The 27546-nt window shown below is 35.4% G+C and overlaps 3 protein-coding genes across 4 annotated transcripts in view; all 3 read right to left on the reverse strand.

The window, feature by feature from the left end:
• Nucleotides 1-5893: 5893 nt before the first annotated feature.
• Nucleotides 5894-9908, reverse strand: LOC125225695 (protein rolling stone-like). The gene is made up of 4 exons (XM_048129526.1): nucleotides 9492-9908; nucleotides 9155-9265; nucleotides 7756-7945; nucleotides 5894-6190 (listed from the first exon to the last, which is right to left on the reverse strand). The coding sequence occupies exons 1-4, from the start codon at nucleotides 9802-9804 to the stop codon at nucleotides 5956-5958; spliced, it is 849 nt and encodes a 282-aa protein (XP_047985483.1). The 5' UTR covers nucleotides 9805-9908; the 3' UTR covers nucleotides 5894-5955.
• A 3156-nt stretch (nucleotides 9909-13064) lies between these two features.
• Nucleotides 13065-20896, reverse strand: LOC125225822 (protein rolling stone-like). The gene is made up of 4 exons (XM_048129680.1): nucleotides 20456-20896; nucleotides 17847-17960; nucleotides 17082-17268; nucleotides 13065-13342 (listed from the first exon to the last, which is right to left on the reverse strand). The coding sequence occupies exons 1-4, from the start codon at nucleotides 20766-20768 to the stop codon at nucleotides 13159-13161; spliced, it is 798 nt and encodes a 265-aa protein (XP_047985637.1). The 5' UTR covers nucleotides 20769-20896; the 3' UTR covers nucleotides 13065-13158.
• Nucleotides 20897-21690: 794 nt separating this feature from the next.
• LOC125225709 (protein rolling stone-like) overlaps nucleotides 21691-27546 on the reverse strand; it is a 35440-nt gene continuing 29584 nt past the window's right edge. For both annotated transcript variants that reach the window (XM_048129540.1, XM_048129539.1), the window contains exon 5: nucleotides 21691-23151. In XM_048129540.1, the coding sequence (XP_047985497.1) occupies nucleotides 22956-23151 (196 nt within the window). In that variant the 3' untranslated portion in view covers nucleotides 21691-22955. The remainder of the gene's footprint in view (nucleotides 23152-27546) is intronic.

Here is a 27546-nt window from a genome sequence, read left to right on the forward strand (position 1 = left end):
GTTTTTGTTACAGAGTGTACGGTAGAGGGTGCAAGGTAAGCGCACAAGGTGCGGAGCGCTCGCGGCGCGGCGGCAGTGCGCGGGCGCGTTCGTGGACTGACGCGACGCGGTTGCCGCGATTCTTGCACAAGAACCCTCAAACCTGACTTTTATGTAATTATTTCTGCACTGGACCTAACTGGGTTTATAAGGCAACGTTTATGGAGAGCCCTATGTTTGAGAAAGATAGGAGTATAATATCTGCATTCAATTATTCTGCATTTCTGTACTATTGACTTGTATAATAATGGGTTTCTATTTTATTGACAGTATTTCTTAATATTATTTACTAGATTGGTTCGGTGAGTAAATGTTTGCAAGTTGGAGTCATACTGAATTGTTCATTCATTATTAAATCTTTATAAATACCTACTGATTTTATAGTTTAATTAATGAAACGTTCACAATGTTATCACCATACCTCGTAACGGATGTAGCAAAACCATAGCATTTGACAGTTTGATGTCAGGGTTGGCGATCACGATGAATAATTTCTTTACTCTACTGCATACTGCACGTATGATTGATAAGTACTAATAATGATATGATAAGTAAAAATAACCTTATTGACCCTCTTTAGATAAAACCTTGTTTGATTTTCTATCAAAGAAAATAGATTATTAATATGTCAATGTCATCAATGTTAAATGCGTTTAAATGTGTATGTTATTTTATTCATAAGAGCACGCATTTTCGAGTTGATGATTCAAATATATTGCCGATTCAAATGACAAGTAGCTTGTTATTTGAACCAAAGAGCACGTAGGCGCTATTTTAACCAAAAAACTAGTTGAACGAACATGAAAACTGGTTGTATTTTCTCTCAGTGTATGAAGTGGAAACATGGAGTGACTATATACAATAGAGAAGAAGGTTCAGATGGATCACAACTTAAATATAATTCACGATGGTGCCTTTCATACATTACATTCATGGATAAGGACGTAATTATACAGAAGCTCAGCCCTTATCGGGATGATATCATATATCGCGAGTATGGGAATTGGATTGGAGAATGCCCATGTTTTTTAACTTATAGATTTGTTTTTTATTTAAGGTTTTTGTTACAGAGTGTACGGTAGAGGGTGCAAGGTAAGCGCACAAGGTGCGGAGCGCTCGCGGCGCGGCGGCAGTGCGCGGGCGCGTTCGTGGACTGACGCGACGCGGTTGCCGCGATTCTTGCACAAGAACCCTCAAACCTGACTTTTATGTAATTATTTCTGCACTGGACCTAACTGGGTTTATAAGGCAACGTTTATGGAGAGCCCTATGTTTGAGAAAGATAGGAGTATAATATCTGCATTCAATTATTCTGCATTTCTGTACTATTGACTTGTATAATAATGGGTTTCTATTTTATTGACAGTATTTCTTAATATTATTTACTAGATTGGTTCGGTGAGTAAATGTTTGCAAGTTGGAGTCATACTGAATTGTTCATTCATTATTAAATCTTTATAAATACCTACTGATTTTATAGTTTAATTAATGAAACGTTCACAATGTTATCACCATACCTCGTAACGGATGTAGCAAAACCATAGCATTTGACAGTTTGATGTCAGGGTTGGCGATCACGATGAATAATTTCTTTACTCTACTGCATACTGCACGTATGATTGATAAGTACTAATAATGATATGATAAGTAAAAATAACCTTATTGACCCTCTTTAGATAAAACCTTGTTTGATTTTCTATCAAAGAAAATAGATTATTAATATGTCAATGTCATCAATGTTAAATGCGTTTAAATGTGTATGTTATTTTATTCATAAGAGCACGCATTTTCGAGTTGATGATTCAAATATATTGCCGATTCAAATGACAAGTAGCTTGTTATTTGAACCAAAGAGCACGTAGGCGCTATTTTAACCAAAAAACTAGTTGAACGAACATGAAAACTGGTTGTATTTTCTCTCAGTGTATGAAGTGGAAACATGGAGTGACTATATACAATAGAGAAGAAGGTTCAGATGGATCACAACTTAAATATAATTCACGATGGTGCCTTTCATACATTACATTCATGGATAAGGACGTAATTATACAGAAGCATAGTTTATTTCAAAATTCTGTGGAGGTAAATAAGATGTTTAGTTAATAAAGATATGTTCAATAACATGTGTGTTTTTTTGTATTCGTAGTACAAGTACATACATAGGTAGTGACAACCCTGACGTACATCTGCTACAGATTTGCCGGTTCGATTACGGGGTATGGTATCACAATGACCACGAATAAATAATGTAAGGTACAGTGGGGCAAATCTCGACTGGGGGACAAATGTAAATGGAGTGGCGTCGTAGCTTGAGGGAGGGTATGATAAAGCATGACGAGCTTTGGCTGGACCAACTCAAGCAAAAGCGTCTCCGTAGAGCTGCTGGACCACCCCAGGAGTCAAGGCACATTTGTGATCGATGCGGCAGAAAATGCCGATCCGCCATTGGCTTGTACAGCCATCATAACCGATGTAGGCTGTAGACTGCCTACTCAGAATACCTACCTCTTACTTAGTCGCTGCAAGTGCTGCAACTATCATCTGGAAAGATGCTGTCCACCGAATATTTATGGTAGGCGTGTTCAGTGGATACATGTAGAACTCAACATCATAGTGTAATAATGGAAAAAATGGAATAGTTACAATTGCCCCCCAGTCGAGATTTGCCCCGCTGTACCTTATTTTAAGCATCTGCTTGAGAACCTTATTTAAAAAATTAAAATTTAATCATCGTAATATTCGTAATGCGCTCTGAGTTAAACACTCGATCTATTCTAATTTCCTGAAAAATTAAAATTGTGCATTCAAAACCTTGATCTGTATTCAGTTAATCGTTTTTATTGTTCGTACTCACTGACTAAGCATTTTTTGCATAATACATATACACCGTGTTTCACTTAACACTAAAAACCTGAAAACAGTTTGTTCAGAATCGAGAGTAGAATCGATTCAGCTATATCTTGATGGGGGTAATATTTTTATTTAAATTTGTATTATTAGTTATTTTTTACGTGCCTATTCTATTGTACTCGTAAGACAACATTGTGTATATCGCATTGCTAGAGGTTGTTTACCTTTTTCAGTATTTAGGGGTATTAATACTGGCTGGTTACTTGGACGATTATTTTTTCGCTACGAGTTTGACGTTGTTTGTCAGTTTAATCTTAATGTTTATCATAAGTCATAACAAATTGAACTCGTACCTAATTACAACCTTGTCATTTTAAACATTGGGTTTAAATTTGATTACCTGTCCAATTTGAAGTTTACTGTGACAAAACTTTAAAGTGTTTTACAGTGACATCTTAGCTGTCTATTGGTAAACCTTATGTCGTTGCAGTAACGTACACAAATAAATAGTTTTGTGGTTTATGGTGGAAGTTAGCAATTATTTTATTGAGTGTAGAGCTAAAAGTCAAGTAGAGCTGTACAAAAAATTAAAAATTCAATTAAAAAAAAAGTAACCATCAGATTAAAAGATGAATACTCTAGATGAGTTTAAAAAAATAAAAATCAGTTGGGGTGTCTGAGGTTTTGAGTGTTAGCGGAAACACGGTGTAGATGCAGTGGGCACGCAAACTCTTTAAAGATATTTTAAGCGGGTTACTCACATATTAAGTTAACATCTTTAAAATATATTTAAATATGTATGAGTCTCACGGGAGTTTTATAGTTAAAACGCAAACTCTTATTCAGAATTTCTTGAAAACATATGTATTGTGTATGCACAAGTACCTACTATATAATACTTTGACACACCTGTATTCCCAAACGGTAGCAGAGCATATGAAACTATAAGTTTCAGTGCCACTCTTGGCAATTAAGAGGTTGAAATAAAACGAAATTGTAATACTGTGACAGGTTGCCAGCCCATCGCCCACACCGTAATGGATGGAACCCATATCCAACTTCGATGACCCCCACGGGAGAAAAAGGGGTGGTGAAATTTTCACCTCGTCACCACAAGGGTAAACGGGTGTATTATATTTCAACACTGACCAATATGGCCAAAGTACCTACATCATGCCATGCCTACATGCAAAATCTCTCACAAGTATTGAAACACTCACTCTAACTTCTTGACAATAGAGACATGTTTAGACAGCTCTAATAAAATTATTTGATGGTGACTGTACCTAAACAAAGTTTAGTTGAGGTACTTAAATATTTTCATTATCATCATGATTTCATACTTACTCGAACATCTTGTTCGACACAATGATTATACTAAGATTAATTCACTTGCTTGCATAATAAGTATAATATATTGCTTATAAACTTGAGAATTATTTTCTAGAACTTAAAAAATCTTCTTCGTTTTATTTATTAGCATTAGAGAGAACAATTATATACGATTGGCGTCTAAATGACAGATTGTCTACAAATTTTACTTTTGTAGAGAATTTTGCTATGAAGGTTTTTACATAGGTATTAGGTACTTACCTATTTCTATCATAGATACACTAATAATGTTCTGGATTATAGTTAGGTGAAACAATCGTATCGTATTTCTCTTTCCCGCTTTGAACTGGTTCGGTAAAGGCAAATTTAATTATAAATAAACATTCGTGGTCATTCAAGAATATCTCATTATTTAAATATATTAAACTTCTTTAGAGCTCAATCATCAATAGCACTTGAAAAATAAAATGTCATTACTTGAATTGTCTATTATGAAGGACAATTATGAAGGACATGCTTTGGACATGCTTTCTTGATGCTTTCTTGCAACTTTATTGTATAACCCCGTCAATTTTAAGCAAAAATGAGTAATTAGCGGAAATAATTTGTGTAACTTGGCACAGTTAATACAGTTATACCCTAGTGGTGTCCAGTTGAACATACTGAAAATCGTTGAAGTTATGTATACTTACTCGGATCATGGACCATTCTTTCAAGTCGCTCTTGCTCAGGTAACCCAACATCATAATATATGTAGATTACATAGTCATATGACAGACAATATTCAAAAAGAAATTTATTTAACTATTGATAGCAAAGTTCATATTTCTAAAAATATTTTTATGACTATACCGTGTTGCCAAAGATAGATACCGAAGAGCGTCAACCTTATATAAATATACAATCAAAAGGAAATAAAACAAGAAACTAAATTCCAATCAAGCTTACTTTTTATTAGTTACAAAAATATAACATACATATACATTCGATTTATATTACCTATCCATGATAATTTAAATATCATAATACCTAAGTATATTCCTACAATGTCAAGCACAATCAATCTGCTATTCACCTCGTCTTCATGGCAAACTAATATGGGGTAATTAGGTAAAATGGAGTAAAATAAACACTGGGGCAAGATTAACACTTGAGTCTAGGTAATCTTGTATAAGGCCAGTGTGCGTAGCCCACACCGAATGCACAAACGCTCACGAAACGCTCAGGATAATATCTCTTTCGTAGGTATCTATGTCTATCGCTCTTGCGTATTGGCGCGATAGAGCCAGACTACATTTCTGCAACGTCGATGGCGTTTTGCGTCTCAGAAATGCCATTCGGCGACGGGGCCAGGTGGGATAAATACATTATAATATTATTATCTTGACCACATAGCGCTTTTATAACATACGATTGCACTGATCTTACGTCTTTATTATTCCTTTATTTATCTTCCTTCTTAAGTTAGGTTTTGTACAATATGAGTATAAAAGTAAAATAAAAAAAAACACTTACAAACAATATAAAACATATAAACACATTATTAATTATCGGTGGTTTGAACCATCCGCGCCGTGTCCAAGATCACCGCCTTCTGCATCTTTTCCAACATAAGGTGTTGGTCGAGATTCGCTATGAGACCGTTCGCTGAAACGATTTTATCATTGAATTTATTACTTACAAGTACGTGAAACAAGTAATGTTGACCAATGTGCAACGTTAATATCATGTCATCTATGCATTAGAGGTCCGTGTTTGACTCGGTCTTCTCCTTAATGGAACTCCCTCCGCCCCATGCACTGTGACCGAATCATGGAACAACTTGGAAGCCAGCGCGTCCCGTGCCACGGCCAACCCCATCACCACGAAGTGTAACACCGCTAGGAGGAGGCCTGTCATCGCTACGATGCCTATAGTCAAGCCTGGCGATGACCAGTCTATAACGGAGTATATCCATCTGTTGCCGCTCCTGTAACAAATGAAGTATGCTAAAATAGGTCATATTCTTTTATTAAATATCATTGAATATACTGTAAGGTACAGCGGGGCAAATCTCGACTGGGGGCCAAATGTAACTGGTCCATTTTTTCCATGTTTTATAATGTTTGCATTATTAAATAGAGTGTCCACTGGTTATATATGGTAGGCGTGTTCAGTGGATACATGTAGAACTCAACATCATAATGTAATAATGGAAAAAATGGATTAGTTACAATTGCTCCTCAGTCGAGATTTGCCCCGCTGTACCTTAATTTAGATTTTTTTGGAGTGTCACAGTTCACAAGAGTAGATAAATTAATTAATTTAATGATTAAATTAAAGATTTTTTAGAATCGAAAGATACATGGGTTAGAGGTGTAGCTTACATATAAAGTGCTTATTAGCAGGCCTCGGATTATTTTTCGCATGGTAAGATGAAAGAAAACTATGGAGTCGATATTAAAACTAAACATTAATTCATATTCATACTCATACTCACAAATTTTCTTAGTCCCGTAATACTTTTGTCCCTTGTGCAGGTTAAATCATTCGCATCATTCACGACGCGATGTGTCACTTAATTATTTATTGCAATCGTGCGTGCAATAATTACGTAAACAATTATGTCTGATCCGCAAGTTTCTGCAATTTTATACTGGATAGAACCTTACAAAGATCTAAAATACGATCATGAGAAATGTGTTACTAGTACTTAGCATTACGTTTACCGCAACAAAGTAGTCTGAACCAAACAAAATAGTAACTAATTTGATATAGTTACAGGGTAAATGTAACCCTTTACCAAGCAAAAGGCTTCCCAAATCACACCACATAAATAGTTTTAATTACATTCAGTTAGATTAATTTTCGATTAACATTTTCGATCTGTCAACCTGCACAAGGGACAAAAGTATTACGGGACTAAGAAAATTAGTGAGTATGAATATGAATTAAAGTTTAGTTTTAATATCGACTCCATAGATTATATTCGATTATAATTAATAAATATATGAAGGTCTATTTTATCTATCTAACTCTTGAAAAACTGGTCACTTTTACTGAATATTATTATTATTATATCATTTGTTAAAACCTCTTATATGCTGGCATGTGCATTAGTCATTGAATTGTAATTAATTTTTAATTACAGCTCATACCTACTAAAGTGGATTCGCGTTCCTGAATATCATTTTAGAGATTATCTAGGTCGACTTAATACATTAGCAGATACCAGTGCCTCTAGCCAAAAGTGCAATATTTGACGCTCCGTGGCGAATAATACGCTGATAACTGGCTCTGACACATCAATACAGAACAGGGATAGAAAAAGATAACTAAACTATTAATTACGGAGCGACATCTATTTTACTATTGGCTACATGCCCAGTAGATACCTGATAGATTACCACGAACCACATTCGTTGAGTTGCCTCCCTAATAGCACTTGTAAATTATTATATTAATTTGACAGGCAGGCAATGCGTCGAGCGTATTTAGCAGTAGACCCTCTGCTTTCCCAAAATCTTTTAAACATATTATTAAATTATTCCTTACACATCAACCCCACCAGCAGCATAATAAATCGCGCTGAAGATAACATAGAGAATGGCGAACTGGAGTGGCTGGTAGATGTGCCACATTCGCGAAGGTTGGGATGCACTGATGAGGAGCCCGAACATCACTAGCGAGTTCACGCCGTGAACTGACACGTCGAGCGCATGGTTCAACTCTTCTTCTTCGTGCACTGAAAACACAAATGGAATAGGATGAATATACTTAATAAACAAAAATCGTACAGTAAGTATAAATAATATACAGCAGCTTACGAAGAAGTAAAAAAGCAGCCTTCTTGTTTATTTTTTTTTCTTGTAGTCATGGACGCGGATTTTTGGACTCCAGATTGACAGAAACTGCACAGGACCGGGTTACCGGCGAGCAGTCATGTTGGAGGTCAAACACATTTTGAGATGCACCACCAAGTAAGTAAGTCTGTGAGTTAGTTAATCTTTAAAAACTCGCAGAATTAAACGAAGAGCTATTATGAAACTAATTTAGTTTTGAAAACGGTTAATTGAGTTTTTTCCATAGTGACTAGCTGCAGGTAAGTAAATACCTAGTTGTGTAGATCCTAAGAGCAATTAAAATTTAATATAAATTACTTGGAATTTTCATAGACCTTCGAGAGGGATAAATACTTGTTTGCTCCACTAACAAGTATAATTACGCCTATAAAAGGCTGGCACTATATTTTATCGTAAAAGATCTTGGAAAAATCGCACGCAATGATTAAGACCATCATCATCATTAGGCCTTGTACATCTTTACAGATGACAAGTCCATGACAAGTCCTGATTTCAAAACTTAGCCCGAAAATGGGCAATAAGGCACAATGAGGATCGCACTCGTGCGGACCCTAATTCTAGTTTTATTTGTGACAGATGTAGTAGGTTATGCCGGTTGTTATATAGCCACAAGCGCCGCTGTCGCTCGATCAGAGACGCTGCTTAAATCATTTGTTAAGACCATACACCTACACATATTTTGTTCCATAAAAGTTTCCTTTTCTTCAACACTACATCAGGCGACAGAAAGCACGGCCCTCCTGAGGATAAGCAATCTACGAAGTCTATAGACGTTTGCGTCTGCGGCTCTAGAGGTTTTACACGCGCGTTTCCGACCTTGACACTCTCTTACCCTCAGGGTACGTAGCCGAATGGCACAAACGCTCACGAAACGAAACGCTCGTAGATATCTATCCCTATCGCTCTAGCATATTAGCGCGACAGAGCCAGACTACCTTTCGCGGCGTTTCGTTTTCGTTTCGCGTTGCAGAAATGCCATTCGGCTACGGCAACTGTTTACCTTAAGTACTATAGTAGGAACAAACCACTATGACAAGAAAGTTATATTTATTTTCTCCAAAAGTACCTAACACTTTTAAAAAATAACTTACATCCATACAGTACAGTCCAGTAAAATATGGTGATGAGGAATGCAAGGGGAATGGCCGAGTTGTAAAACACCCAGTAGGTCTTCACGTACCATGGTAATAGGAACTCGCCGCCTGTCAAAACAAAATTAGCAAAGTCATGAACTTGATCCAAGAACAAAGATTGCTTGTGTTATATGTGTAGGCGCTATTTTAATTGTTCAGTTGTGAGAAGAGTAGACTATTAAATTTAATCCAAATGTGAATATAAATGAAACTTATGAATGAAAAATAAAGCAGTCATGTCGAAACTATTTTGCATTGTTGTATATATCAAAACAATAACAAATAAATTACTTACTTATTGGTCCATAGAGATAGCAGCGCGCAGACACAGCAACAGCAAATCCAGTGGCAAATGTGTTTATCGTAAGACCCCAATGTGTAAGGTAAATAAACCAATATCCTGCTTTAGACGCCAATATGTACAAAATCAAAGACGCGAGTACTACTCCTAGTGAAACTAGAAATAGAAACGACCGCCAAATGAGAAGTGGGACCGGCGACCGAGTAGTTTGCCAAACACTGAGGTAAAAGTCCGACGACTTGGGATGCCCTAGCACTAACATCTGCACTTTCGCTTCTTCTTTAAAATAGTTTTTAATTGCACTCATCGTGATGCCAAAAAATTCAGGTTACTATACTAATATTAGGTGCATTATTCGGTACTTGTTATCGTGTTATCTTTTACTACGAATCGATATGGTATCGCGTATCGGGTTGACTCACTCTCGACAATCAGTGCCAAAGCATCACAGTGGTATCTTAGGTACTTATATGAAAGATGCATAAGTGCTAAAGTGCGCAAGGTTTTTTACACCTATTAAGGATAGCCATATTATAGATAATAATTTACAGCAGAAAGATAAGTATGATTAATTTACGTTTTCCCCTCACTAGCTCGGAAACACGTGTTTTGTTCTTTAATAGCAGCGGGTAAAAACGCATTTTATCCACTAGTGGGTAAAGTAATTTGACCTTGAATAAAGTCAAATTAACTGCTTTAAAATTGATAAAAGTAGGTGAATCTAGTAATAAAGATGATTTACCACCTGTGGAACTACTGGAAGCAGTGATAAACGCATTTTTTGCGTTGTAGTTTCCTCGCTATAGTGAGGGGAAAAGTTTTGTGTTACACTCGGGTGCAAATGTATTTTACTTCTCGTGTGTTAAAAAACTCGCAAGTTCAGGATTCTATTCTCGAACCACTCGCTTCGCTCGTGGTTCAACTATAGAATCCTTTCTCTTGCTCGTTTTTCAATTCCACACTCGGCGTTAAAATACAACTTTGCCCCCTTGTATAACAAATAACTATTCCATGCACGATTGTCTATAAACTTTTGTTTGATGAGTACATTCCTACATTCATATTGTAGGTATTTAATCTTGCCTAGTTAGGCCTTCGTTGATGTAAAATTGTCTGATAACGTCACTACTTTTAAAAAAACTTGTATCTTCGTCTGTCAATGAAAAGAAAATTGTAGTATGTATGTATGGAATGCGTTTTAACTTTGAGGAACAGCGTGAGATACAAGATTTTTTAAAGTAGTGACGATAAGTATTTAGTTATCGTGATAATTTTAATTCTAATATTTTTAAGGAACAGCACAATAAAGTACAAATATTCATGCAAAAATAGTTTATTGATTATTTTCTTCGTTAGGTATATACAGAAACGGAAATCAATTCATGACTATAAAAATATACATTAATCATACATCATTCCTTTCAAAATTTGCACAATTTATACCTTATGTAGGGGTCAGTTTCTTGCAGTAACTTTAAAAGTCCTAAACATCTATTTTTCTCCTATTTTAGTAATATCACCGATTTTCCCCAAAGAAAATCGGAGTATACCACAAAAACTTTTGTCTGCCATCTTGATATTCCATAAATTCCATGTCAATTTATATGGTTTGAAACTGCTTTGATATCTATAACTAGTCAAAGTAAGAACAAACATTAATTGTATTTAAAGCATTCTTTGAAATATTGTACTAGTAATACACTAGACTTATCATCAGAGCAAATGTCTATCTCACCCTGTCCGACCTCTGACTATAAATTATCATATAGGGATATGAAAATACTGGAATGGTATCAGCCATAGCAGAAAATTATAACATATAGTTAACATCCTTTGGTTAACAAATGAGTAGGTACTACCAAAGATTATTTATTTATATAGGATTTACAATCTGCCTACAATTTTTTTTAAATGTGTATTGACATGATATTATTGTGATATTAAAAAAACCGGCCAAGAGCGTGTCGGGCCACGCTCAGTGTAGGGTTCCGTAGTTTTCCGTATTTTTCTCAAAAACTACTGAACCTATCAAGTTCAAAACAATTTTCCTAGAAAGTCTTTATAAAGATCTACTACTTTTGATTTTTTTCATATTTTTTAAACATATGGTTCAAAAGTTAGAGGGGGAGACGCACTTTTTTTTCCTTTAGGAGCGATTATTTCCGAAAATATCAATATTTATCAAAAAACAATCTAAGTAAACCCTTATTCATTTTTAAATAACTATCCAACAATATATCACACGTTGGGGTTGGAATGAAAAAAATATTAGCCCCCACTTTACATGTAGGGGGGGGGTACCCTAATAAAACATTTTTTTTTTCATTTTTAGGGTTCCGTACCAAAAAGGTACAACAGGAACCCTTATGGTGCGACTCTGTCCGTCTGTCTGTCCGTCTGTCACATTCCTAAATATCTCGAGAACTACTAATGCTATCAACTTGAAATTTGGAATAGTTGTGAACATTGTGAACCTCTACAAATAGAAGGTATAATTTTTTTAAATTTATTAATTTTAATTGTAGAAAATGGCCAAAATGAAAGGGGGGCAAACTGTAAATTTCAAGTTACTAGGTCAAGTGGGGTATCGTTAGAAAGAGCTTAAATTGAACGTAAATAAACTATTTTTTATATTTTTTTTGTTGTGGAAAAAAAAAGAATTTTGAAGGAAAATGTAAAAAAAAATACCGTTCCCCCCCCTTATCTCCGAAGTTTACCAACGAAAAATTATGAAAATTTTAGGAAACATTGGTTTTATGCTAAATATTACAGGAAAAATATAATCGTGTTTGTATCTTGAAAACTTTTTTTTTATTCACAAAAAACTTTTCACATTTTTACTTTTAATTTACCCACCTTTGCGGATGTATATAGTACTTCAGATTTATACGAGATATTACGTAAATCATCTTCTTTCCAATAAAGTAAAAATTGTTTAAATCGGTTAACATTATAAAGAATAATCCCTGAAAAACCAACATACTTATGGTCGCGCAAATTAGTTAGCGAATTCACCGAGAGATGGCGTTATACACAATAATGCTCATTAGTACCTATACTTTTGTCTTCTAGTCAAGTCGTTAGAGTTATGTGAAAACATGAGATTATTTTAACTGGGGAGTTTGAAAGTTTGTACGGAACCCTCGGTGGGCGAGTCCAACTCGCACTTGACCGGTTTTTTTTTTGCACTTTGTCTGCGTGATTGATATACATATTGGTAACAAATTTCAGCTTTCTAGTGCTAACGGTTACTGAGATTATCCGCGGACGGACGGACGGACAGACAGACATGGCGAAACTAGGGTTCCTAGTTGACTACGGAACCCTAAAAAAAGAAATAGGTATGTAGGCTTATGTCATTTGTTCTTATAAAAAATAAAAACACGCAAAACTATTTGGGGAAAATATTATTTTGGCCACTTTCAAGCTGCGAAACAGTGCCATCTAGTTTTAAGCCTGAAAAGCCCATACATTTCAGGGGTACGCTTCTTTGTTTGTTAGTCCCGTATTATATTGTTCTTGGTAGTAACCTAGTAAATGACTCGAACAAAATATTAAACCAGTCACTAACAGTTTACAAAAATGCACGTGTTTAATTTAACTAAGTCTTTCATTCTTAACTCATTTAACTAAATAAATACACACATTGAAAGTCTTCCTTTCATCCAGAAACCGAGAACGATCTGTCCTTCCTAAACCGCCGACTGAAGTGGTTCCTACACAGGGCGATGAGGACGACTACGCAGTGCAGAATGATGAGTCCGATGGCCACTCCAACGACCACCAGTACCGTGGGGCCGGGGTTCGACCAGTCCAGCATGGGGTATACCCACACGTTTCCGTTCCTGCAAAATGTAGAAGATTAGTGATTACAACTGGATATCTAGACAACGCTACGGATGCTTACGCTTCGTTAGCATATTGTAGAATTTTTCCTACATCGCTCTTCTAGTTTCGATCATCGCGTTAGCGTCACCAACGATTGTCATTTGGGTTGGGCCGGCTGATGAGGGCGTTACGTATTATAAAAATAACAAAAGCTTTGAAACTATGTAATTTCAATATAGCACTGTATGTATTTAATTGATCTTAGGCAACAAAACTGTACCTATTTTGAAATTGATTACTCTTACAATTTTTTTTATAGGATTGCTAGAGGCAAACGAGCAGACAGGTCGCCTGATGGTAAGCGATCACTGCTTCCCATGGACACCCGAAACACCAGGTGTTGGAAGTGCGTTGCCGGCCTTTAAGATGGGTGTACGCTCTTGAATAAGTAAAAGGAACAATAGAAATATTTACCTACATCTCAAGCGGGCCTATTTAATAATCGCGACAATTCGACTTTTTTGTCACTTTATGACAAATTAGTCGAAATGTCGTGACAAGTGGCGTTTAATAAAGATGACAATTAAGTCCAAATGTGACAGGTAAATACTGACAAAATTGTCGGGCTAAAAAACTGTTTAATAAATACGACAATTGTCAGGTTTTACCTGTCAAGTATCTTAGAAAATATCCTATGACATATTTGTCATGACAATGACAAATTTGTCACTAATTCCGACATATTTGTCACAACACAACATCGAGGCATACATATGAGACAAAATGAGGGTAATATCAGAAAAGTTCCTACCACAATTTAACTTTCGTTTTTATGTCAACTTGTTTGCTATTTGAAATGGACGTGAAGTTAACAATTTTAGGGCTCATCTATGAAAACAAAGAGGTTTTATTTGGCAAATTTAGTGATACTTTAACACACGAAATTAAAATAAATAAATGGAAGAGCATCACAGAACAATTGAAGGGATTGGGAGTATTTAACAAAGATTGGAAATATCTTCGTGACACAACCTGGCAAAACTGGAGGAAAAGGACAGTTGTAAGTACTTTATATATGTATGTCTACGACTACAATGAGATTATGATGTAATAAATAATAAATTAATTTATTAAATATCATAGGACAATTTTATATAAATCGACCTAGCCCTGTGAGTGAGTGAGTGAGCTTACTTAGAGAGTATTTTTATAAATTATTTTTGATCTGTTTTTAGGAAAAGAGAGATAATCGATTGCAGACTGGGTCAGGAGGAGGAAAAAAGTGCAAATACGATGATTCCGATGAATTGATCTTTAAGATAATAGGAAAAAATTCTCCGGTTCTAAATGGTCTTCCGGTGCCAGAATCATCAGGATCACAAGAGTCTGAAATATCTGTTCCAGATTCTATTCAACAAGATAATGGTACGCACCCGCATATACCGCATCAGCGGCCAAGAAGGAAATCGGCGAGAATATCAACCTGTGAGCCTGACACCCCAAATGATTTAATGGAATTAAAAAAACAAAAAATGGAATTAGAGGTCATGCTCTTACAAGAAAAAGTAGAAATAGCAAAAAGAGAAAAATATAAGTTAGATTTGGAGTTGCTGAGGATGGAAAAAGAACTAAATATAACAAAACCATCTAATTTTACAATTCCTTTATATTTACAAAATGTAAGTTTTGCTGATTCTGTACCAGCGGAACAAGAAAAGGATATTCATATTATTTATTCTGTTGAAGGGACTAATGATATTCTGCAGGAAGCGCTAAATAATACTATGTAACCAATCAATAGCTGAAAATATAAGTTACTCAATCAAACAGTTGTATTAATGACTGCAATGTTTCAATAGCTTCCGGTTCAATTACTTCCTCGTCTCTTGCAACCATAGCGTTATCATGTTCAACAACATTGTTACTGTTTGAATTATTTCCTTGAACCGCATTGTCGTCGTAGGGAACGTAAAATTGCGAGCCTAGTCGTTTTTCTATATTATGTAGAATAATGCAAGATAATATTACTTTTGAAGCAATTATTGGCTGTAATCTCATATAATTAAGACAAGGAAATTTTTCTTTTATGATTCCTAGTGCATTTTCCACCATCCTCCGAGTAGATCTAAACGCACGCAAAAATCTTTCTAGGCTTGCTGTTCTTGGTATTTGTACTGGAATTCTAGGTGTCATGAGCCATTTTTGTAGACTATATCCACTATCTCCCAATATGATTGCATTGGGAAATGGTCTCCATCCACTTTCCCATTTCCGTGCTAACGAAGAACACCTCATCACTCGTGCATCATGAACTGAACCAGGCCATCTCGCACTTGCATAAAAAACTTCTAAATTAGGTCCGCATACGATCATGACATTCATGGAGTGATCTCCGTTTCTGTCAACAAACGCCGATTCATTTTGGCGAGGCGCATCCATTTGTATGAGAGATCCGTCAACTATGCCAGCTATTCTGGGAATGTTATATGCCATAAACCTACTAGGAATATCGTTGCAATTATCGGGCCAGCGGATTTCTTCGCCAAATAATTCGCTAGTTATTAATTCACAAACACGTTTTATACACAGATGTACCGTCACTTTACTAACTCCGTGTGCATCTGCAATGACATGATACTGTGACCCACACCCCACCCAGTGTAATACACATAAAATTTGTTGAAGTGGTGTAAGTGCTATATTCCTCCTTGTTGCGTGTTGAAGTTGCTGTCCAATTTTATTGATTAAGTATTCTACGGTAGTTTTAGAGACTCGAAACCGTTCCATGAATATTCCATCAGTCACGTCGAAAGTAAAGTTTATTCTTGGTTTAAATATGCGACGTCGTCGTCGTACAATTTGCGCCAAATATTCATCGTCACTACTGCTATCGGTCGACGATGTTAACACCATTTTTTTAAGTTAATCGAACGAATTTAACTGCCGAATATCGTTGACATAGGATGAAGAGCCTGTCGAAAATCTCTTACAATTTGACAAATATGTCTACCTGTCATGACAATTTAGTGTTTAATAAAACAAATTTTACAAGTTTTTCCGGACAAATTGTCAATTGTCGCCTGTCAAGGGTAATTATTTATTAAACAGAAATATGTCAAATTGTCACGACAAGTCGACAAATTTGTAGTTTTTCCACCGTGACATATTTGTCATTGATAATTTTTATTAAACGAAATAATGTCAAATTGTCGGATTGTCACCTGTCGCCTGTCACCTGTCATTGTCGCGTTTATTAAATAGGGCCGAGCCTGTCGAAAATCTCTTACAATTTGACAAATATGTCTACCTGTCATGACAATTTAGTGTTTAATAAAACAAATTTTACAAGTTTTTCCGGACAAATTGTCAATTGTCGCCTGTCAAGGGTAATTATTTATTAAACAGAAATATGTCAAATTGTCACGACAAGTCGACAAATTTGTAGTTTTTCCACCGTGACATATTTGTCATTGATAATTTTTATTAAACGAAATAATGTCAAATTGTCGGATTGTCACCTGTCGCCTGTCACCTGTCATTGTCGCGTTTATTAAATAGGGCCGACTCGAACCTGCTACTTTCTGGAACACCGGCCTATCCGTTCTGACCTGCGTAGGCCTACCAATCAACCAGACGCGTGCATTTTTTCTTTCGTACAAAACTTTGTTTACAAAGCTCCGGTATTACATCGGTTTGCAAATTAAATGCGTTCTTTTAATGTTTCAACCTATTTGCTTTTATAAAAGAATAACTTACGGATCCAGTCCTCCAGCATAGTAGTAGATTATGTTGAAAATGAGGTAGAATATGCCGAACCCCACAGTATGGTGGAAATGCAGCAGGCGAGTCGGGTGCCTTGCGGAGATCAATAGCAAAACCATCATCACAGAGTTGATGCCGTGGACGAACACATCCAGCGTTACATTCAATCCCGGAATGTCAACTGAAAAAAATAATTGGGTAGATACTTATGTAGAATTCTTCTGCTTCTTTAGTCATTTCCTTAATGCTGAGGATCGTGACTTCATGTCACTCTGTTGAAGATTTAGATGCTTAAAATACAGGCAAATTAAGAATTCCATTCAGGTGATGTTGCAAAGAAAGTTCCATATTGGGAACTATGTTTTTACTTTTTTTTAACAGGGCCTCTCGAAATATAAGCTTCCAGAGTTTAAGAAAAAGTTATATTATCACCGAATAAAACATGATTCTTACTATATACTGGCATTATACGATATTTCTACTATCGGTCTGATTAGAATACAATACAATACAAATAACGTATTCGTAGGTAAACAAATACTCAGTAGTTTTTTTTTAAAGATTGTTATGAAAAATATTGAATGAGTATTAAAAAATCTTATTTGAATCGTAAACCGTGAATGCCACTAGTACCTTATATTATCGATTTCTAAATAAAATCTTTTTCATAGCCTAAGTCACTTCGAGCAGTTAAAGTGAACATAATAAATATGCATATGAAATATTAATGGAAATAATAAAGATAAAGAATATATTTACATGCTCCACTGATGAAAGTCCAATAAAATAGGGTTATCATAAAAGCCACCGGCACTGACGCATTGAACAGAAACCAGTATAGTTTTATATACCACGGCAGCCCAAATGTACTCTCTGAAAAATACATATTTGGCTTATAGGTACACAGATAGAAAATATATTTTAATTTAAGACGGAAAACTCTCTCAAACACTGGTATTTAAAAGGAATAATATAATTCTTCATCTAATAACATGGTCTTAACCTAAAGGGATATTCCTTTTTCAAAGAAGAATCAAAATTGTTCAGTCGTAACTTTATATACATTTGGTACAAATAGGACAGATTTGAATCAAAGAAGTATTTATTTGCAACAAAATATTACACCGTTTTAGTATGAATATGCTAGTTCTTAAAAAACGTCTTTGGTTCAAGTAACCTTTATCAAAGCAAAAATAAAAACCTGTTAAAAGAAGATTCACCACAATTTAACTACAAGAATTCTGCGTTTTTAATAGGAAATCATAATTTCTTAATTTAACTTTTACGTTCTACAGTCAAGACATAAAAGTTTAAATAAAAAAAATACACGGTTTTACGTCAAGATTTAGTTCAATCTTGGCTTGATTTTAATAGTTCTTGATTTGATGCTTTGCAACTCCATTCAAAGTTCCAGAATAACTTAAAACAAAAATAAACACAGATTTATGTCAAGATTTATTAAGTTCTTGGCTTTGTGTCACAAATTCTTGATTTAATGTCTACAAGCTCCATTTGAGAATCAACAAGTTCAAATCAAAAAATATCAAGGTTTTACTTCAAGATTTAGAACAATCTTGGCTTGATTATAATAATTCTTGGTTTGATGCTTATAGACTTCATTCATAATTCGAGCAGGTTTTAAATAAAAAATCAACACGGACTTAGGTCAAGATTTATTACATTCTTGGCTTCATATCACAAATTCTTGATTTAATGCCTACAAGTTCCATTTGAGAATCAACACGTTTAGATCGAAAAATAATAAAGTTTTGCTTCAAGATTTAGTTCGCGCGCCGAGCGGCGACACCGGTTTAGTTACCAAAAAACCCGCTAGATGGCGCTGACCCCAGCCCATAGAATTCGTACATCGCGGTGTTAAGATTTTTCCCGATTTGGTTAGGGTCCCCCCACATCTAGCGTCTCGCGAGCGTCGCGTCGGGCCAACTGTATGGAAAAAGACGTCGCGTCGACGCGACGTCGACGCGGCGTCAGGCTTTGCCCATACAGTTGGCCCGACGCGACGCTCGCGAGACGCTAGATGTGGGGGGACCATTAGGCTCGCCGGTTGGAACTTGATATGTATCGAATCATAGGAATACAAATTCCGACATAATAGCCCCCTGCTTCCCTCTGGGAACTACGCGCTATTATTGAGGACTATCCTAAACGTGCTTCCGCTCCAGTTCTCTCTCTCTCTCTAACTGGCTGGGAACTCGAAATTATATATTTTAAATGAAATAAGATAAATTACATCCAAGAAGTAAGTATATTTAGTTTAAGATACTTACTGTTTCACCCCAAGAAACATTAAATCTAACTTCAAACATGTAAATCTTCATCTAATACCGTCAGAACTTTTAAAATGAAAAATGTATATATTTGGTGTAAGTAACTAATTGTTTCACCCCATGAAACATTAACTTTTACTTTAATTATGCATAACTCTTAACCGAAAACCGTCATAACTCTTAATACAACAATTTTATTACTTAGAACCAAGAAATATTATACTTGTTTTTAAGAACTTGCTGATTTGCTTCTGAGTAATAATTATCACTGAACAAAACGTTTACGCTCTTGGAATAAATGATTAAGTTTTTAAAAAAAGATTGTTTTGCTAATCATGTTAAGATATAAAATGGTTAGTGCAAGTAATAAACATCGAGACATTTTATGTTTTATATCAAGTAATTAAAATCTTCCTGATATGGGAAACTGGATATCTCTTGGTTCAAATAGGTTTCTTTGGTTGAAGAGATATTTTCTATCTGTGTACGTACAGTCAACATCAATAGTAGCTAAAATAACGCTCCAAAATTATGAGACATCCTGAATTACTTTTCTATTTAAATATACATCTACAAACAGTTCGCGGTCAGAAGTGTAAAAGTTATTTTTTTTATTATTATTCTGTAAGTATTTAAGTATAGTTTAACGGTTACAGAATGTTAGTTACTTCTAAAGCGTTAATTGATCCATTATCATTAAAACAAAACTTAGAATTGATGATGATTATGATGATTTGTAGAAAACTGCCTGATTTGTAGGTACAAATCTGCTTGCGTCAAATAAAGGACTCAACTAGTAAAACAAAAGAACTAAAATAAGAATGGATGGCTGTCGATCAAAATAAGTAGTTAATTTTAAGAAGTCATGACCATATTGTTTTAGTGTTAGGCGTGTTTTTGGGTAACCTTGTCACGACAAAGTAAAGATGTTATGCAAATTTTTCAAACACAATGTTAAAATAATAATGAGTTAATTAGCTACCACTTACGTAGTCATATCTTTGTAACTCTTCGTAAATCTGCATATTGTTCAATAGAGTTTCTGATTAAATTCGATTAAAAGCAAATAATTTTACTCACCTATAGGCCCACTGAAGTAAACTTTAAGAGATATCGCAAACGCAAATGTCGCAGTCAAGGCATTAGCCACAATTCCCCAATGCGTCAGATAGATCCACCAGAACCCATGGCTGCTCAGCACATTAGCCAGCAAAGCCCAGGACGCTACCACAATAGCAACATTCCCGGCACACAGAATCGCACGCAAACACAACAACGGCACACAAGATCTGTTCCTCTGCCAGCATCCTAAATAAAAATCAGGGGCGATATCGTATTCTAAACCAAAATTCGACCATTGGAATTCCTTTTTAAAATATTTTTTCACGCCCATTTTATTTTAGGTTTTGACAGACACCGGCGCAGTCACGTTGAAAATACTTAATAATGTTATCTGCGATACGTTTTCGCGCTTGTCAGCGATCGAATCATCGCATTGTTGCAGTTTCGTGTTCGAAGGGTGATACAGTTTGAGTGCTTATCGGAGGATATGATAAAATCTGATGTTTGTATAACAATAAAGGCCAGTACTGATTCAGAATTTTGTCATCTAGTCTGGCTAGAGTACGTTCGTTGATCCCGTCACATTTCATTGTTTAAGTTGAATTTAATTGTTTTATCTAAAAATAAAAATCATGTTTTTTTAATCAACTTCTTAGGTATGTGAACACGTATTGAACGTTAAACTACTCAATCCCAATTGAATCCCTGCAACTCTAAAGAATCCCATACAAATAGTAACTAATTTTGTTTTGTCTACTTATTCATTAACAGAAGAAGATACTATTTATACTTTACTTACACATTGTACTTACATTTTTCGTGTGTCTCGTTCATAATAACGAAATTAATCTAGTCACCTGATATTGCAGAAATTTAATTTTGAATGAGTCTAGTTTTAAGTTTTAACTGTTACAAGAGTCATTCACAGAATAACATAAATTTAAACATTGGAGGAACCGTCTGGTAGGTATATCAGTAAACAATTGATTTTTTAATATATTTTCATATTATTCAATAATTGGTTTAATATTTGAGTTATTAAAAAAACAGTATTTTATGAGCAGTAGGTAGGTCTCGCGAGTATCGTTTAAAAATAAATAAATATTTTGACTGAGTTCTACGGCTCATTCGTACGGTTCAATATGTCCCATCTCATAGCTCTTAATTTTGACGAATCAAAAGCTAAAAAAAATTAGACTTGAAAGAATAGGTCCCGCCTTTTAGACTACGCCATTAAAAAAAAAACCTTTCAACACAAAATCTATTTTATTACCTATAAAATCTGCTCACAAAATTGCACGAGAAGTGCTTAATGACCTGAAAGATTCACATGATTGTATATTATCATTTTATCAAGTTACCATTTATCAAACATATACGTATTCAATTAGGTACATCTTTAATTGACAGAGCACAAACATCCAATTAATAATAATTGAAAAAAAAAATAACCTTAACAATCTAGATGACCTCATTATTCTAAAGATCAAAAACATGTTTTCATCCTTGACAAATAGTATTTAAGAAAATAACTATAATCCATACAAAAAATAACCTTAAGTATTTACAGTTACTAAATAAATCATAGATAATTGAGCTTGAAGGTTACAAACCACATTATAAGTCTAAATTGGTAAAAAATTATAGAAATCGCACCATCAAATTAGATAATACACACAATATGACTTGTAATGAAGTGGCCGCTGCCATTTATTGTATTTTTTTTAGTTCATATCTCCATATTTGTTTAGTCGTGCATGTAATTCCATTCACTCACCATTTTTTCCATTCACCTCATTATAAATTGCGTGCACTGTACTTATCCAACTCAATTTATGGAGCAACCATCTTATAAAATTCAATACTTTTGCTGCATTTAAGTGCATGAGAAAAACTTAGCTGACAGTTTTAGGCGTCAGCAAAAGTTTAAAATCACAGTAGGCTTTAATAATTCTATCACAGTCTTTAGTGCCTATGTCTTAAACCTAATAACTTACGTTATACATAGTATAGATAGAACAATAGGAGTACTACTTAGAACAAACGAAAAGTACTCTTTAAGAACAGACTTGAAAACAAATATAATGTTCTAATTTTATCGTTGTTCCCTAGATTCCTCATTTGTCTTTTTTTTCTCACACGATAACTTTATTAAAAACATTGAGCCTTAAAACGGAAAGAACGCCTGTAATAGGTAACTTTAACTAAGTAATTTTACATCAGGCACTTCTATTTACTTAAAATAAATAAGGCGCTGTAGTTTGGCATTGGCTGACAACAGGATGGAATCGAACATAACGAGGAAAAATACGTACGACACCTTTAGGAATACAAGTCCATGACACATTGACGGCCGGCAGGCCCTTAAATAGACATAAATAGTGTCCTAAGACTAAGTAAAGCACATATTAGCACGACAAGCACCAATGCTTATTTGATCTGCAAATCTACACGTCACTTTGAACACATCTCGATGTCACTAAAAGTACCACTTGGTTCATTTCTTTGCATTCTGTTTTCAAGCCTTGAATCCATCATTGTAAACTCCCGTAGAATCTCTGACGTACTTTCTAGAGATGACGTCACGCAAGGCAGCAATCCCAACAGTAAGGATGTGCATCAGGGCCAGGAACAGTGCAGTCAACGTGACCACCACCATCGTCTGGTTTGGCTTCGACCAGTCGATCACGGGATAGATGAAAGGGTTACCCCATCTGAAAAAACCATAAAACTGCAATCACTAATCAATTTTAAAACATTTGACTATTGTAGTAGAATAGAATAGAATAGAATAAAATAAAACTATGGAAACGGATTAAATCGCGTATAATGAATTTAAAATACATCCCGACGTTTCGAACTCTTTACAGCGTTCGTGGTCAACGGGTGACTGAGGAAAAAATTAAAATGTGCAAAAGCTACCCACTTACAAGAAATATTAACGAACCATGACCACAAATAATATAGATTTCTAAGGCAGGTTCACACACTATTAATAAAGCTAGTTATACAATATTCAAAAAATTCCTCTACAAAGCGCGGGAGTGTACAGGCTAGACTGTGAGTGCGGCCTGTCATATGTGGGACAGACGAAACGAAGCATTTCCACACGGGTGAAGGAACACATAGCGGATGTCAAGCACCGTCGGCAAAGGTCTGCAGTCTCTGAACATGTCATGGATAAAGTCAATCATGCTATAAAGTTTGACAAGCCTCTGGTTCTCGCTAAGGAGAAGCGATATATACCCAGAATGTTGCGAGAGGCCATTGAGATCAAGAAATATCCAAACTTTAATAGAGAGGATGGCTTTACTTTACCACCGGCTTGGGATCCAGTAGTACATCTGATAATGGAACAAGCACGACGAAGGCTGTGAGGCATTTGTGTTGTATGGTGTTGGACATTTGCAGTTTGTTTCTTTGTCAATTTTGTGTAGATTAATTGGTTAATTATTTTTTAACAGAGTAATGGTAAAATTTTTTTGAATATTGTATAACTAGCTTTATTAATAGTGTGTGAACCTGCCTTAGAAATCTATATTATTTGTGGTCATGGTTCGTTAATATTTCTTGTAAGTGGGTAGCTTTTGCACATTTTAATTTTTTCCTCAGTCACCCGTTGACCACGAACGCTGTAAAGAGTTCGAAACGTCGGGATGTATTTTAAATTCATTATACGCGATTTAATCCGTTTCCATAGTTTTATTTCATGAGTAACTATCGCGGTAACCGAAGACAATAGAATAGAATAAATTTTATTCGTAAACACACAAAAGAGAAAAATATTACAAATAGGAACACATAAAAATGAGAAGGTGCCACGAAATGGTTTAACCTCAGCATATTGCTGGCGACTTCCAGCGCTGATCTTCCGGTTAAACCATTCAGTGAAAAACAATCACGACAGGTAACATGAACAAAATTATAGAAAACAACATATTACACACAGAAAAGACAAAGATATTACAATGCTTTTTTTAGTGACGACCTTTTTTACACCGAAAGTTATTAATGAATAAGAAAAATGTCATCAATAGCAATAACTCAAGTTTAGGTTACCACTTATGTTATTTTGCAATAGTCATCTCTTCACGTAATAGTGCATTAACCTTGGAACTACGTTCATAATAGACGAAGAGACATTGAATGCGCCGAACATTATTAATTCGCACCTGCAGTCTGGGGTCATTGGAAACGATATAATTCGTCTTGGACAATTTAATTTATACTTACTTCTGTTGTGAAGATATGTTCACAAAAAGTATTTTTGACTCTTGGTGTTGAAGACATTGCTTTTATTACCTATTCTATGCATATTCAAGTTTACCAAAATATAATCGTATCTTGATTAGAGTTCGTAGCCAAGTAGAGTAACTGTATAGACTTTTATGTACATATTTTATTTTAGTTTAAGTTGTAGTTCTGACCAAATTGTGTATAATACATATGTATTTCTAAATATTCATGAAATAGTAGAAAACTACGCACCCAAAACATTTTTTAATAATATTTTCACCAAAGGTGTTTTCGTAAAAGTAATTTCCAATTTTTTTTTAAAAATGAAAGCTTGTTTTATTGAAAAATGTATAAATAGATACTTGTGTTTCTTTTTGAAACATTAACTTTATAATATACATATTTTAAATATTCACAAACATCTATGCAAAAGTTTTTTCACCACACCAACTCTGGTAAAGATCAATTTTGCCATTCGAAAACTGATAGCAAAATTGCATCTTATCCACAAGAGTGCAAAGTAATTTCATACAAATTTTAACTTCATGCCTTGAGCTGGCTGGTAGAATTTACCTATAAATAATTCTTTTGAATCATAAATATTGAACAGATTGCTGGATTTGATTTAGTTTGATGTTTTATGGTCAGTATTTTGTTCGTGTTGGTGTGGTGAAAAATGTTGTGTTTCACTCGGTGGCAAAGTTTGTTTAACCTACTGCCTTGAAACCCTCACAACGCTCAAGATTCCACTTTTTGAACCACTCGCTACGCTCGAGGTTCAATATTGGAATCTTTCGCTTGCTCCGGTATCAATATTGGCACGTGCGGTTAAACAACTTTGCCCCCTTGTAAAACAAATAACTATTATGGGCCGCCCTTTGTAACATGCTATGCATATGGCGCATAAATGAGCATGATGACGTGAATGCTAAATAATAAACAGTTCCAGGACAAAACCTTCCCATGCACTATAGTTGCGAAATGTTCGTAAACTCTAGCACCTTATCGCCAAGGAGGTCCTCTGATTTATACGTTCTTAAACAAAACCAAGGTATTTTGATGTCCCACTATTAGCTTTATGTGGGTCATTCAACTTCATCGCCATCTCAACTGAATCCGAAATCATTTCTTAACTGAATATTATAAAAATACCTACTTTCAAGTGAAGTAAGCTGCCTATAATAAGGTCATACTTTTAAAGTGAGTCTATTATGAATGAATTATATTTGCCTTTTTGGAGTTTTTCAACCGACGGAGACCGATTGAAGTTGTGATTTAGAACCCTTGAAAATGTATGGTGAGCTAGAGGACTAAAAATAAATAGTCCAGGAGGGCCATTTTTGAATCTCGCATACGGGAATTTGTCACTAATATACCGGTTGAAAACGGTGACTTACGCTTAAACGGTGCTTATTATTTTCAGTGACAATTTTCTGAATTCGAACGCGTGAGACTCAAAAATCGGCCCGCAGTTCATATTATAGAAATAAGTCATCACAAATTAAGTTTTGCAGTCAAGCGCCGATATAAATGAACTACGTTTGGTAACTATGATACTTACGGGTCCAAGCCACCAGCCGCGTAATATGCAACTGAGAACAGCAGAAAAGCCAGAGCGAAGTAAAGCAGCTGCATTATATATGCATCTCACCAGCGAGTTGACGCCGTGCAACCACATGTATAGCTTTTTTAACACGCTTTTATTAGGTCGTCGTGTATGTAACTAACTATGTAATGGAATCTGCGGAGGCTAATTTAACCATCTTCCAGGAGTCGTAGCGTAATGAAAATTGGCAGCTATATGTAGTTCCGATGACAATACAATAATATGGTACTGTTGAGCTGATCTGATGATGGAGTCGGAAGATATGAACTGGAACTACATGATGGAACATCGTATCATAGCCGTTTTTGGGTTTCTTAGAAAAGTCTTGTAATGAACTTTGACTACAATTAGGTTTCAAGGTCTGATGATGAAGCCGAAAGATATGAACTGGAACTACATGATGGAACATCGTATCATAGCTGTTTTTGGGTTTCTTAGAAAAGTCTTGTAATGAACTTTGACTACGATTAGGTTTCAAGGTCTGATGATGGAGCCGGAAGATATGAACTGGAACTACATGATGGAACATCGTATCATAGCTGTTTTTGGGCTTCTTAGGAAAGTCTTGTAATGAACTTTGACTACAATTAGGTTTCAGGGTCTGATGATGGAGCCGGAAGATATGAATTGGAACTACATGATGGAACATCGTATCATAGCTGTTTTTGGGCTTCTTAGAAAAGTCTTGTAATGAACTTTGACTACGATTAGGTTTCAAGGTCTGATGATGGAGCCGGAAGATATGAACTGGAACTACATGATGGAACATCGTATCATAGCTATTTTTGGGCTTCTTAGAAAAGTCTTGTAATGAACTTTGACTACGATTAGGTTTCAAGGTCTGATGATGGAGCCGGAAGATATGAACTGGAACTACATGATGGAACATAGTATCATAGCTGTTTTTGGGCTTCTTAGAAAAGTCTTGTAATGAACTTTGACTACGATTAGGTTTCAAGGTCTGATGATGGAGCCGGAAGATATGAACTGGAACTAAATGATGGAACATCGTATCATAGCTGTTTTTGGGCTTCTTAGAAAAGCCTTGTAATGAACTATGACTACGATTAGGTTTCAAGGCCTGATGATGGTGCCGGACGATATGAACAGAAAAAGGGGGGGCGGGGGGGGGCTCGAGGGGGGAAGCATGAAAGAAAGATCAACGTAGTATTTAGAATAAGTTGGGTTAGCGTTTTCTTGTGACCTTCAAGAGCAAACAAAGGGGGGCTCGGGGGCCGAAGCCCCCCGCATGAAAGAAAGATCAACG

The sequence above is a fragment of the Leguminivora glycinivorella genome, chromosome 4 (genome assembly GCF_023078275.1).
Source record: "Leguminivora glycinivorella isolate SPB_JAAS2020 chromosome 4, LegGlyc_1.1, whole genome shotgun sequence".
NCBI classification, from domain to species: domain Eukaryota; kingdom Metazoa; phylum Arthropoda; class Insecta; order Lepidoptera; family Tortricidae; genus Leguminivora; species Leguminivora glycinivorella.

Excerpts from the sequence above, each read along its gene's own strand:
- LOC125225695 (XM_048129526.1), bottom strand. The coding sequence starts at position 9,804 with ATGAGTGCAATTAAAAACTATTTTAAAGAAGAAGCGAAAGTGCAGATG. Across the intron at positions 9,266-9,491 it reads CTATCTCTATGGACCAATAA|GCGGCGAGTTCCTATTACCA; the intron begins GTAAGTAATTTA and ends TTGTTTTGACAG. Across the intron at positions 6,191-7,755 it reads GCTGCTGGTGGGGTTGATGT|GAGCGGCAACAGATGGATAT; the intron begins GTAAGGAATAAT and ends CATTTGTTACAG.
- LOC125225822 (XM_048129680.1), bottom strand. The coding sequence starts at position 20,768 with ATGGGCGTGAAAAAATATTTTAAAAAGGAATTCCAATGGTCGAATTTT. Across the intron at positions 17,961-20,455 it reads TTACTTCAGTGGGCCTATAG|AGAGTACATTTGGGCTGCCG; the intron begins GTGAGTAAAATT and ends TGTATTTTTCAG. Across the intron at positions 13,343-17,081 it reads TATGCTGGAGGACTGGATCC|GAACGGAAACGTGTGGGTAT; the intron begins GTAAGTTATTCT and ends TACATTTTGCAG.